At 57.7% G+C, this 13,363-nt stretch overlaps 1 protein-coding gene across 1 annotated transcript; it reads right to left on the bottom strand.

The window, feature by feature from the left end:
- Positions 1 to 209: 209 nt before the first annotated feature.
- Positions 210 to 12,444, bottom strand: SPINDOC (spindlin interactor and repressor of chromatin binding). The gene is made up of 6 exons (XM_047775441.1): positions 12,072 to 12,444; positions 7,969 to 8,298; positions 7,735 to 7,884; positions 7,472 to 7,609; positions 7,105 to 7,305; positions 210 to 1,019 (listed from the first exon to the last, which is right to left on the bottom strand). The coding sequence occupies exons 1-6, from the start codon at positions 12,196 to 12,198 to the stop codon at positions 808 to 810; spliced, it is 1,158 nt and encodes a 385-aa protein (XP_047631397.1). The 5' UTR covers positions 12,199 to 12,444; the 3' UTR covers positions 210 to 807.
- Between the last annotated feature and the right edge of the window lie 919 nt (positions 12,445 to 13,363).

Here is a 13,363-nt window from a genome sequence, read left to right on the forward strand (position 1 = left end):
CCTGCCACGTGGGTCAGGGGGAAGGGGAAAGGGCGAGGTGCTCCTCTGATGCCAACACAGCCTCAGCCCACGGGCCCAACAAAGCCTGCTCCTGTTTCAGCCTCCGGGATAGTGGCTTTCTGGCTCCCACCCAGAACCACCTCTCAGCCCTTCTGCCCCTCGAGGTCGCTCCAGGAAACCCCTTCCCCCAATGATGGCCCAGACGGAACTCTCTTCATAAAAAAAATAATTTATTGTCAACAAAGGAGATATATACAACAGGAAAAGAGGTGAACACGAGAGCAGGAGTGACCGAGCCCCCAGGCAGGCTGTTCTGGCCACCTGCGGGGACGGAGCGGGAAGAGGTAATGGAGGCTCCTGGTTTAGGAGCCTGAACAGGTGGGGGAGGAGAGGCAGCCCCCGAGGTAGTGGGACTCAGTTCAACACCGTCGCGACCACCTCTTGTGTAAGGCACTGTGCCAAGGGAGAATGGTGGGGGCCGAGGGGCGGGAGGAGGTCAGGGGGCCAGAGGTCTGGGTCAGCAAAAGGAAGGATCAGTGGGTGTTCTCCACAGGCCCAATGCCCTACTGCACAACAGCCCGACAGCCCGACAGCCCTCGGCCCCCCTGGCCTGGCCTCTGTCTTGCTGGGGAGACGTTCTCCATCGCCGCGGGGACAGCAGATGCTACCCGCCTTCCTCTCCTCCATCCTGCCTTGGCACCTGGTTTTACTCTCCATCAGGTGGCCGAGTCGGGCAGCTCTGAGTGACAAGCCGAAGGGGGACACTGCCTCCTCCCTCCCTCCCTCCCACCCCAGAAAAGCAAGAACCTACACGCCACTCCCTGCCTCTGGCTGCCCCCTGACAGTGGTGCTGGATTCCGACAGAACCGAGGGCCAGTCTGGGGTGTCACCTGCTCCCACACCCTTGCTGCCCTGGGGGTGCTTGGACCAGTCTTGCAGGAGGCTCACTGCCGGGGGCTCCTCCAGCCGCACGCGGATAACCTGGAGATCCAGCGTCCCGCGAAGCCCCGGAGGGGGAGCTGGGCAGGGATGGGAGCAGAGAGCAGAGTCAGGGCCCTCCGGGCAGCCCACCACAAGGATGTCCCCTGGGGGTCTTGGCACACTGCACCCCTCATTTCAAGGCCTTCAATTCCACAGCCCAGTACCTGTGGTCTGAGGGGAAGCCCAGGGACAGTGGGAGGCTCAGCTCGTGGCTCATCCAAGGACCAGCACCAAGCACTAGGGCCTCCTCGGGCATCAGCAGGCCCCCTGCAGCCTGCCTCCCCCGTGTATTTCGGATGCTCTGCGCTGTCCCCTGCTCCTTCCACTCTTACCTTCAGTGGACTCCATTTCATCTAAACCTTCCTGGCACCCTAGCCTGATGGGTTGGGGAAATACCCCCAAGCAGAAAAAGGCCTGGCTTTGCCCACAAGGGAGCTCTCAGGTGAACATGCAAGGTAGAGGAAAGAGCCCTGGAGGGCGATTCCTGGCTCTGCTTTGCTGCCCTGACCACGGAGGAGTCAGCCGTCCCCCTTAGCAGTGCAGAGAAGCTACTCATAATGGCCAAAACCTCAAGAGTGCCGACAGCCACAGTGCAGCTACCAAGTTGTCCCTTCAACGTGGCATATGCAAGTTACATTGAAAAGCAAAGAAAACGGGGGTTGCAACTGTTGTGGCATCGTATTACCTCGGGGTTTCTTCTGCACTGTTTCTAGAGACATGGTGATGGATTGACTGACTGTTTTTTTTTTTTTGTCTTTTCTGTCTTTTTAGAGCCACACCCGTGGCATATGGATGGAGGTTCCCAGGCTAGAGGTCGAATCGGAGCTACAGCCGCTGGCCTATACCACAGCTCACAGCAACGCCCGATCCTTAACCCACTGAGCGAGGCCAGGGATCGAACCCACAACCTCATGGTTCCTAGTCGGATTCACTTCCGCTGTACCACAACAGGAGCTCCAGAGACACGGTGATTTAAAATGTGGCAGAGAAAACAGGTACAATTTTGCTGTTAGGTTTGTTGAGACTTAAGACGACTCCATGGTTGCCACTGGGCTGTGCAACTCAACAAAATGCTTTGTGTCCACAGGAGCTTCTTTCGTCTCTCTGACAAAGGAGCCCACTCATCTGCTCTTTAATTCAACAATAACTTACTGGGCAACTGCACCGTGCCCCGCTCCTCCAGGTGCTAGGGGTATCCCAGTCCATGGGGCCAAGTGGCCTTGGAACTTACGTCCCAGTGCTGAGAGCCAGTGAACAGGACAACGAAATTAAAAAACACATCTGTTGTATCATATACACAGACAAGACAGCCGTGAAGGGAACAGGGTAGCAGGGAAGGCCTCAGGGAGCTGACAAGGGAGGGAAGATGTATAGGAAACGACGGGGCAGCGGTGTCTGGCTGGGGCACAGCACTCCTCGTGGGAGAAAGAGCAAATGCGGACGCCCCGGTGAGTGGGAGAGATAAAGGCCCCGGCGTGAGGACCACCGGTCACCACGAGGACTCTGGCTTTTATCTGGAGGGTGAGGCGACACTGCCGGAGGGCTCTGAGCAGAGCAGTGACGGGATCCCATTTGTGTTTTCAACAGGGGCCGTGGCTGCTGTAGGAGACGGACGAGGGCAAAGAACAGAAGCCCACTTGTCCGGGAAACAGGTTCGAGGGTCGTTTAAGGAATCGTGGACTGAGGTCACAGCAGTAGGAGCGAGGGGGGTCGATTCTGAGCAGTTTGAAGGTGGGCCTAACAGGTTAGCTGACGACCGATGTGGAGTCTGAGAGATGGACGAGGATGACTCCGAGGGTTTGGCCCAAGCAAATCAAACAGGGCTTCAGGCTTCGCGGCAAGCGGGGTGGGGAGGGGGAGGCAGGGTTCCCCTCAGAAATGCCAAGTTTGAGAGATCTTAGAGGACCATCCAGACATGTCACACGGGCAAGAGAGAGGCCGGGACTGACGAAGGAAAAAGGTGGGCTTGTGAGCTCCTCAAGGGCGCTCCAAGCTGTGAGCCTGGACGGCATCACACAGGGGGGAGCGCAGATCCTGAGCCACAGCCGGGTCATCCATTCCGTCATCTGTTCCTTCACCAAACATCCTGTGCTGGGCACTGGGGAAATCCCAGTGAATGAAACAGAAACGTCTCCACCCAAAGGAGCACACATTCGAGAAATGGAAGAACAAGCCCAGAAGCCAACCTGGGAAGCTGGGAACAAACGGGCAAGAGGCGCAGGAGCAACTGCCTTCGAAGAAGCCAGGGGCAGAATGTGTCTCCGGGAAGGAGGGAGGGAGGGGAGCCTTGGTCCTGCCAGGCCCGGAAAGACAAGGTCTGAGACCTGACCGCTGGGCCTACCGTGACAGACGTCGGTGGCGATCCTGCCAAAAAAGCCATTTGAGCGTGGGGTGCTGAGCATGAAAGGTGGGATTCAAGTGGCTTCCAAAGACAGTCTTGGAGGCAGTCAGTACAGAAAAGCTCTCCAGCTTTGCTGAAAAAGGCTTAGGGACAAATGGGACAGGGGCTAGGATGGCTAGGGAGGGACGAGGGGTCCAGAAAGGAGAAAGAACAGCTTTGTACAGGGTGACAAGGAAGAACCAGAGAAAAGAACAATTCACGGTCCGAAGGAACTAATCCCGGGCACTCCCCGCAGGCAGGGCAGGTCTGCACGGGGCCCAGGAGAAATGCACGGGCTGCCGCGTACCGGCCATACCGGCCGAGTGGAGAGGGGACCACACCTCCCCAAGGCTCAGTTCCCTCTTCTGTAGAAGGGACGTCATAATACAGAACATAAGGTGGTTGCGTGGGTTTCAGGAAACACCATACGAAAGAGTTCAGGAAGTGCCAATTCCTGCGGGTGGCAGGGAGGGCGGAGGGGCGCGTGATGGGGGAGGGAGCATCAGAAGAGTGAGAGCAGCGGGTGACCAGAGCCCCAGGCCCTCAGCGAGCAAAGCCGGGAGGACGCATCGGCCCTGGGACACGCGGAGGCCCCTTGGCAGCCTGATCCCTGAACTGCCTCCGCTTCCCTCCCAGTTGTGCCCAAATCCCTCTGCTTCCCCAGCTTCGCCCCCCTTCTTCCTCCACACTTGTGCACGTGTGTGCACGTGCACACCTTCTCAGAGGGTGGCCGGAGCCTGTTCCTCTTGTTTCTCAATAAGGCTCGTCTCTGAGCAGAGAATGGAAATGTCACCACCAGAATGACAAGTGAGGCAGCCACCACCCACTCGCCTGCCAATAAATCCTTCCTGAGGGCGTCCTTGGTGCCAGGCCCTGTTCTAGGTGCTGAGGGTTCAGCAGTGAAACAGGACCTTGCCCCTTATGACACTTGCAAAATCACCGTCTCTCTCTCTCTCTCTCTCACACACACACACACACACACACACACACACACACCCACACCCACTCCCTCCCCCTTCTCCTTGGTCCAGCCTGGGAACACATGGGTTTAGCCAAGGTATCCCTAGCCAGATTTCTAGCTCCTACTCAAATTAAACACCAGCAAGACAAAGAGACTTTTTTGGGGGCCACAACTGTGGCATGTGGAAGTTCCTGGGCCAGGGATTGAACCTGAGCCACAGCAGTGACAACGCCAGATCCTTAACCTGCTGAGCCACCCCAGGGAACTCCAAGAAGCTTTCCCCACTATTTGTGAGTGGGCTCTCATGCCGAGAGGCCCCTGAAGTTCCTGGGCCAGGGACTGAACCAGAGCCACAACAACAATGCCAACCACAGAGGGGACAGTGCTGGATCCTTAACCTGCTGTGCCCCCAAAGGGTAGGATCTTTACTCATAAAATCCTTGAAAAAAAAATAATAATAATAAAATAAAAAAATAAAATCCTTGGAGAAATTGAGTAACTCCAAGTAGAGACATTCTGGTTGAGGCCTCACAGGTTTCTGAGACACCTGAGTGTAGGTTTCTTAACACCCCAAACAGTCTGGAGCCATGCTCTGCAGAGCCACCATGAGCGCCCCATCACTCACGGTGCCCTGGGGCAGACTGTGAGCTTCTTGGGGGCAGAGGTGGCCGTGCCCTTGTCGTCTCCCAGAGCACTTCCCTTGGGGCTGCGCTTCAGGAACACTTTCTGCTTTGTCACTTAGTGTCGCCCGCAGTTTCTGGACCATCTCCAACCTCCACAGGACCCTGCCACTACCGGGAACCCCCTCACATCATTCAATCAGCCCTGTGAACCCCAGGCTTTGCCCACTCCCCCCATATGAACCTGAGATCTCAGGGGGTGCCCTTCTCAGCTACTGGTCACTCCAGAGAGGGGGAGTTTGGGCGCAGGGTACCCCAGGGCCTGAAATGAAGGCCCTCTTTTGAGAATGAAACCAGAAGACCCATTAGCCAGAGGAAGAGGCCAGCCACTTAAAGCAGGGGTCCGGGGAGGATGCACGGGGGCTCAGGAAACACTCAAGTCCAGGCAGAGCCCGGTCCTGGGAGGCGACCCTGGATGAAACCTGAGACAGTGAAGACCTGGAGCGGTGCGGCCCACATCCAGACTAAGAAAAGCGGAGCCCCTTTTGGTAAAAAATAAACAGATGAAAGCACACGTGCACTTACAAGCACACAGAGCCACAAGGCTCCCAGGGAGCCCCCAGGTGAACGTGCAGGGGGGAGGAGCCAAGTTCCCGACAGTGGACACCACCAAGGCATGTTGCCTTTTTTTTTTTTCCCCGCTTTTTAGGGCTGCACCTGCGGCAAATGAAAGTTCCTAGGCTAGGGGTCATATCGGAGCTACAGCTATGCCACAGCCACATCAGATCCAAGCCACGTCTGTGACCCACACCACAGCTCAAGGCAATGCCGGATCCTTAACCCACTGAGTGAGGCCAGGGATCGAACCTGTGTCCTCATGGTTCCTAGTCGGATTTGTTTACACTGTGCCATGATGGGAACTCCTCTCCTCTCTTTAGGCAAAGAGCACACCTCCTTTTTTGAGAGCCCTGCCCTGGGGAGCCTCCTGCACCCCATGTGCCATCAGGGCTCCAACTTCAAATGCCCATTTCAGGCAGGAAGGACAAGACACTCTCTGTGTCACCCATTCACTCCTTCAAGAGCCCAGGATGCTGTGAGCAGGGCATGGCCTGGAGAGACCAAGAGAGGAGCCAGGCTCAGCTGCTGCCCCCACTGGACAGACTAGTCTCAACTGAATTCTGCGACTGCTTGGTGACTGTGGTAGCAGAATCCTCCCCAAAGACGTCCATGTCCTAACCCGCAGGGCCAGTCAATGCGGTATACACTACACAGGAGGAAGAACTAAGGCTGCAAATGGAACCGACGTTGCTCATCAGCCGAGTGTGTGAAAAAAGAGACCCCCTGGTTGGTGTGGGTGGGCTCAGGGTAATTGTGAGGGTCCTCAAAGGAGGAGGAGGAGAAGGAGGGAGAAGAGTCAGAACGAAAAATGGCATCGCTGACTCTGAAGACGGATGGAGAGCACAGACGCAGGCGGCCGCTAGAAGCTGCAGGAGGCAAACCTCTCCCCTGAGGATCCAGAAAGGACCATCGGCCCAGTGAGAGTGGCTCAGGTCGCTGATCTCTGGAACTAGAAAGTAGTACATCTGTGCTGGTGTAAGCCACTAAGTTTGCGGCAATTTGTTACAGCAGCCACAGGAAACGTGTACAAGGACCATGGAGAAGGGACCAGCTCTCTGAGGCTCAGCCTATCCATCTGGAGAAGACACTTTTATAGAGGACAAAAGATCTGCACATAAAAGTCTCTTAAAATCAGACCATGTGACAGAAGCACAAGTGCTCACTGCTGTCAGACAACACACAGCGGAGGTGGCAGGTGCTCAGTCTCATCTCCTGTATTCAGTCTCATCTAGGCCCCTGCTCTTCTAGGGCCAAGGTGGGCAGCTCAGGCTCCAGTTGGACTCAACCTTAAGTGGGTGATGGGTGTTGGGCTCTGGGGAGCACTGGCCTGACACAACCTATTAATCAGGACACGCCCAAGGAGCTCGCAAAATGCTTACCTCTCCGGCCAGCCTGTGTCATTCAAATCCACCTGCCAGGGGACCGGGGCATAAGCCCCCTCTACCCTGGGCTCTGCTGCAGAGCAGCCTCTTGGAGGCCAGACCCCGGGGAAATGGCCTGCCTGATTCCCCGCTCGTTGTCGTCGTCCCCTCCCAGGAGCTCACCTGGAGAGGGGCTTTCCGCCTGGAGAAGGCCTCCTTCTGCAACTCCCCCCTCTTTGGGCGAGTCCTTGCTGTCTGAGGCCCTGAGCTGGGTGTGGGAGAAGAGCTGGAGGACGAAGCCGGGGGGAAAGCTGCCATCGGTGAAGTGTCGGACCTCGGGGGGAGCTGCGAAAGTCTCTGTGGGTGAGTCAGGTGAAGGGGGATCTGGAAGGGAGGACAGGACGGACCGTGAGTCCAGAAGGCCGGGCTGCCCACCCCACCAAGGCCAGCATCCCGAGGGCGGAGTCTGCGGCCTCGGGTGAGGTGCAGGTGCCTGCTCCCCCTCCCACGGCCCCAGCCTTCCTCCTGGAGCCCACACCTCCCTCTTCACCTGGGTCAGGGTCAGGGTCCAGGTCCAGGGGTTTGGTCATGGGTCTGCCTCTTTTCTTTCTGACCGGCTCCTCTCCAGGGGGCTCCTTCCATCTCTGACCACGGGGCTTCTTGCTCACTGGCTCTGGGGCCGGGGCGGCTGCGAGACACAGCGATCTTTTCAAGAAGCCCAGTTCCTGCAGCCTCCCCCCAACAGCCTGCCCCCACCGGCACGCAGGGCCCCAGCTTCCCCACCCCCGTCCTCACTGGCTTCTCAGGACTGACCGGGAAGCTCCAGAGGGCGGAGTCCCCGGGGCCGGCTCCTTCTGGGGAGGGACGTGCTGTCCTCGGAGTCGAGGAGCACGACAATCTCCGCTGGCATTTTGGCAGGGTCGGGGTCCGAGTCTGGGTCTGCATCGACATCCCGGCCTGGGTCTGAAGGGGGCAGACGCCCATGAGCGACAAGAGTTCTGACTTCTCCCTCCACCACCGCCCCCCGCCCCCGCCTGGCCCAGCTACCTGAGTGGGGTGGGGATGGCTGCTCAGCTCTGAAGTCTTGCAAAAGGGCCACCCCCTCACTCCAGGCCTCCAGGATGTTGCTCTTCTCGGAAGGGCTCAGGTCCAGGGTGTGAGGGTGCTGCTCCAGGATGTGGGTGCGCGCCGTGTCTGCCGAGGGGGCCCGGATCTCGGCCCCGCACACCATGCACAGGGCCCGCCCGCTGCCTCCCGGGCTGTTCCCCACCAGGAACTCCTGCTCCCAAGACACCTGCTGCTTGGGCTCCTCACAGCCATCGCCGCCCGCCTCCAGTAGGCTGGGCCTCGGCGGGGGGGTCTTCTCCTGCTGGGCCACTACAGAGAGAAGTGGGGGGGGGACCGATAAAGACAGAGAACCTGACTCCTCAAACATGAGTGTGTGCAGGGAACATTCCCACCGAGTCTCTTTCCCCTGGAGCCCATGAGGCGCTGGCCACGTTAAGCATAGCCCATGCGTCTCCGTGTACCCTGCTACCTCAATCTGGTCTTGGACCACAGGTCCAACCAATTTTTCCAACAGGCTACATTGCTGCATGTCTTTGGCCTTGGCACATCTGTCCAGACCACCCGGGGATCAGTCTGGCAAACTCTACTTCCTTCCCGGCCCTGCTCAAACCCTCACCCCCGTCAAGCCCTCTCCACCTTCCACACCTGCAGCTGGTTAGATCCATACCGGACCTCCAGGCCAAAGTGCACACTGCCTGGAGGACAAAAACGGCCAATTTTGTCATCTTATGGTCCCCACAGGGCCTGGCACACAGTAGAGGAGAGGCTCAACGAGCCTTCTATCAGTGGCGCGTCCACGCCTGTTCCTCCATCCATTAAGGCCCCATCAAGAGGCCACCCCACCCTGTTGGAACTAGCTTCCCCTTCCACAATGCCCAAAGCCTTTGCAGTGGTGACTCTACCCATTTCTACTGGTCAACACGCCACCTGTTCCCTGTGCCCATCAACCATGAGCTCCTACAAGGTTGGACCCCTTCTCAGCTCAGCAAAGGATGCAGGCTCAGACCCATGGTAGCCTGGCAGCTCAGTGCCTCTGATTCCTCATGGCCGCACCCGTCTTGCCTCCTAAGAAGGGGCAAGATACAAATATGGGAGGCCCCAACACCTGCGGACTGCCTGGAAGAGGTGGCATTGGAAATGGGTATGAAAATTGGCTTGGTTTCAGAAGACAGCTCCAAGGCTGGCTTGCACCTCTTCCATGTGACCCCGGACAGGAATCTTGACCTCTTGGTTGCAGCTGTGCTGTCTTTCCCACCACTCCTCCAGCACAGCTTTTGCCAAGGTCACTGATGATAAATCTAGCAGTCGGCTCTTGAACTTCATCCTTTGACCAATTGCTTTCTCCATCTTGATTTCTGTCACCTGGATTCCTGGGCACCACCTTCTATTGGTTCTTCTCTTACTTCACTGGGGCTCTTTTTTGGGCATTCATGCCTGTTTCTTCTCCAAAAGACGTGTCTTCTCACCAAGGCGTCTCTGCCCCACCTGTGCTCCCCGTTCCCCTCACTGTTTCTTTTCCTCCAAAGTACACAACGCCGTCTGATGCGCTTTGTGTGTTCACAGAGTTTCCCCACAACAACAGAGGTCCAGGACAGAATGGACTTTTTTTTTTTTGTCTTTTTTGCTATTTCTTGGGCCGCTCCCGCGGCATATGGAGGTTCCCAGGCTAGGGGTCCAATTGGAGCTGCAGCCGCCAGCCTATGCCAGAGCCACAGCAACGCGGGATCCGAGCCACGTCTGCAACCTACACCATAGCTCACAGCAACGCTGGATCCTTAACCCACTGAGCAAGGGCAGGGACCGAGCCCGCGACCTCATGGTTCCTAGTCGGATTCGTTAACCACTGCGCCACGACGGGAACTCCAGAATGGACTTTTTATCCTTCACACCTGTGCCTGCAGCACCCAGTGCAGGGCCTGCCATGTAGCGGCATTTAGCAGCATTTGATGAGGAATGGCTCGACATCCAGACTGGAGTCAATGCGACATTCCATGACTCTGCCCTTGGATCCCTTCCGTCTACCTCGCTCCTCTGATGGTCTCTTCCCTACAGCTGCCTGCTGACAACTCCCAGGTCTACACCTCTAGCCAGACTCGCCCAGGAACTTTATTTATTTTTTGCTTTTTAGGGCCGCACTCTCGGCATATGGAAGTTCCCAGGATAGGAGTTGGATCAGAGCTATAGCTGCTGGCCTAGGCCACAGCCACAGCCACACCAGATCCAAGCCTCGTGTGTGACCTACACCACAGCCCATGGCAATGCCAGAGCCTTAACCCACTGAGCAAGGCCAGGGATTGAAGCCACATCCTCATGGATCCTAGTCGGGTTCATTAACCGCTGAGCCACAGGGGAACTCCGTTGCAGGAAATTTAGAGTCATATGCCCTAACTTCCCATCTGACCTTTCTGCTTACATATGTCATAAACAAACAGGTTCCAACCTTAATGCCCTACCCCACAATCCTGCACCCCAGCCCTCCCATCTCAGCAAGTGGGAAGCCCATCCTTCCAACCCCCCTGGCCCAAAGCCTTCATTTAGTCTTTTCTTCCTCCCCCACCCCAAATCTTCCAGGAAGCTTCTGCTTCAGGACCTGTGCACTTGTCATAAGCTCTGCCCAAGATGTTTTGCCTCCCATTATCTACAGGTTCCCTTCCCTCGCTTTCTTAGGGTCTATGCTCAAAATGCATCTTATTACACAAGCCTTTCCTGCCCACTTGACAGGCAAATAAAACACCCCAACTCTTTTCTCCTTACTTTGACTTACTGTTCTCTGAATCACCTATTGCCACTCAACATGCGACGCACATGTCTATATTTGCTTTGTTCATTAGTGTGTGTGTGCACGCGCGCGCGCGCATGTTCCGGAAGAGCAGAGCTTTATCTTTGCTTATAGCAATCAGCATGGCCAGTCTAAAACAGTGTCCGAAATAGTAGGTGCTCCCCAAAATACCTGATGAATGACTTTTACTTCTCTGGGGAAGAAGAATGCTCTTGGTGAGAGGATTAACTCAGCCAGCCTGGCACTGAGCACTGAGAAGCAGGGAAAGAACCTCTTTTGCTTTGAAAGCTCTCAGAAGGGTAGCGGGATTTTCTTTCCCGCATTTTATAACCCCCATGACTGCAAAAAGAAGGCAGGCAGTGCAAGGAGACACGGATACACTCTACTGAAACTAAAGGAAAAGGCCTCCCTCTCACCCTCTTTCCGGTATTGTCCCCCATAAAGAATGAGCTATCCAGGAATGAAAAGATCTGCATTTTCCTGAACAGTTAGGCTTCCACCACAGTGGCCCTTGACATTTCTTTATGATTTGCAAGATCCTGAGGACTGCAGAAAGCGGTGAGGGAGGAGGGAAAAGCGAGAGCTCCCAGACTGCTCCTCAAACCCCTTCCCAAGGCCAATCTCTTCGTAGTGGCTGAGGGCGCCCTTCAGAGCACTTCTTTTGCAAAACTGGGTGCTGTTTGCTATCTATCCCTTTCGCTCCTCAAGCGCTGGAATCTGACACCTGTGGCTCATTCAAGGGCAAGGCCCGGGAATGCAGAGGGGACAGCAGAAAAGCTTTAGGAACGGAGCGCCCTGAAAATCCTCCTCTTGGCGGGCTGCAGAGGCGCCTGCCTCCACCCACCGAGTCGCTCCGGACACCACGGTGCGTGGCCCAGCCTCCGGCCTGGAGGCCCTGCAGCCCCTCGGCCTAGAACACAGCCTGGACCATGGGCCTGCCTCTGCCTCCGCAGTATCCGCGGTTTGGGGGACCGGCCAGCGTCACCTCGAAGCCGTCGTGCTGGGCCCGGGCGAGGGGGCGCTCGGGCACCGGAAGATCCGGAGCGCGCGGGGCGTGGATCGAAGGCTCCAGACCCTGGGCGGGGGCGGGGGAGGGGGAATTCGGGGAGGCCTGAGATTCCAAACCCTGGTGGGGGTGGAGCAAGAACCCGCCAGGGCCTCAGACTGAGGGGGGGAGGGGGCGGCCGGGCCCCAGGCCCGAGCGGGTTGGGGGTGGAGGAGGGGGCACCAGGGCCCCCGACTGGGGATGGGAAGCCCCAGCTCCAGACCGTGACGCGGAAGTGGGATCCCCTCCCATCCTCACCTCGGAGCATCGGCTCGGGCCGCGGAATTACGGCCACCACCATGGCCTCCTCGTCGTCCTCCCCTTCCTCGCATTTGAGCGTCACCTCGAAGCAGTCGAGTGCGGAGCCCTCGGCCTTCAGGGCCATGGCGCGGCCGGGGCTGGGGGGTGGATCTCGGTGACCTGACGCCGGAGGACAGCCGCACAGGCCTTGGCGCGCAAACCAGCAGCCGCCTCCCGCCCCCTGCAGCCCCCTCCCCGCCGCTCGCCGGCCGGGCCTGCGACCGGCGCGTCAGGGCCTCCCCGAGACCTACAGCGTCGGGACCCCGGGCGGGGAGGGCTCAATCCGGGGCCCCAGCCCCCCGCCGCTCCCTTTTATGGAGGCTCATTGTCGGCGCCCGCCCGGCCGGCCCGCCGCGGGCCCGCCCCCGGCTCCGCGCGGCCAATCGCGCTTGGCCCCGCCCCGGGCACGCGGCTCCGTTAGAATCCCGGGGACCCGCAGGGGGCGGGAAGGGTCGTGGGCTTCCGGCCGCCCTCCCGTGCGGAGGCGGGGGTCGCTAGCCAGCAGAGGGGGCACCCTGAGTTCCCCAAAGCCAGGAGCATCCTGAGCTGGTGACCTCTCCTGGCGGGTCGCCCTCCACTCAAACACCCGTCGGGCATGTCATTGGCTGGCAAGGAGAGCGCTACCAGGGGCCCCAGGATTTTGATAGGGGTCGTTCTTGCCTTTTCCTGGACAAGCCTTCCTCCGCCAGAAGATGCCCCGGGCGCAAACATAACCGGTGGGGGAGCGGAAAGGGCTTTGGCGTGGGAACAATGGAGACTGAATTCCTTCTGATTTGCTAGCTCTGTGACCTTGGGTACCTTGGGTACTCTTTCGTCCTTTCAAAAAAAAAAAACCTTGTGGAGCCTTCTGGACAAGGGAATGCAAAGTCGAAGAACCAAGTAGAATGTGGGCACGCGGAAACCACCCCAAGGGTTGTGATTTCCACTTTTATTTTTTATTTTTTTGCTTTTTAGGGCTGCACCCTAGGCATATGGAAGTTCCCAGGCTAGGGGTGGAATCAGAGCTGCAGCTGCTAGCCTACACCACAGCCACAGCAACACCAGAGCCTGGCCTTGTCGCTGACCTACACCACAGCTCATGGCAAGGCTGGATCCTTAACCCACTGAGCTGAGTGAGGCCAGGGATTGAATTTGCATCCTCATGGATACTAGTCAGGTTCTTAACCTGCCAAGCCACAACGGGAACTCCTTGATTTCCACTTTTTAAATGTGAGTCTAGGAGTTCCCGTCGTGGCGCAGTGGTTAACGAA

Source organism: Phacochoerus africanus, chromosome 4 (genome assembly GCF_016906955.1).
Source record: "Phacochoerus africanus isolate WHEZ1 chromosome 4, ROS_Pafr_v1, whole genome shotgun sequence".
Taxonomy (NCBI): domain Eukaryota; kingdom Metazoa; phylum Chordata; class Mammalia; order Artiodactyla; family Suidae; genus Phacochoerus; species Phacochoerus africanus.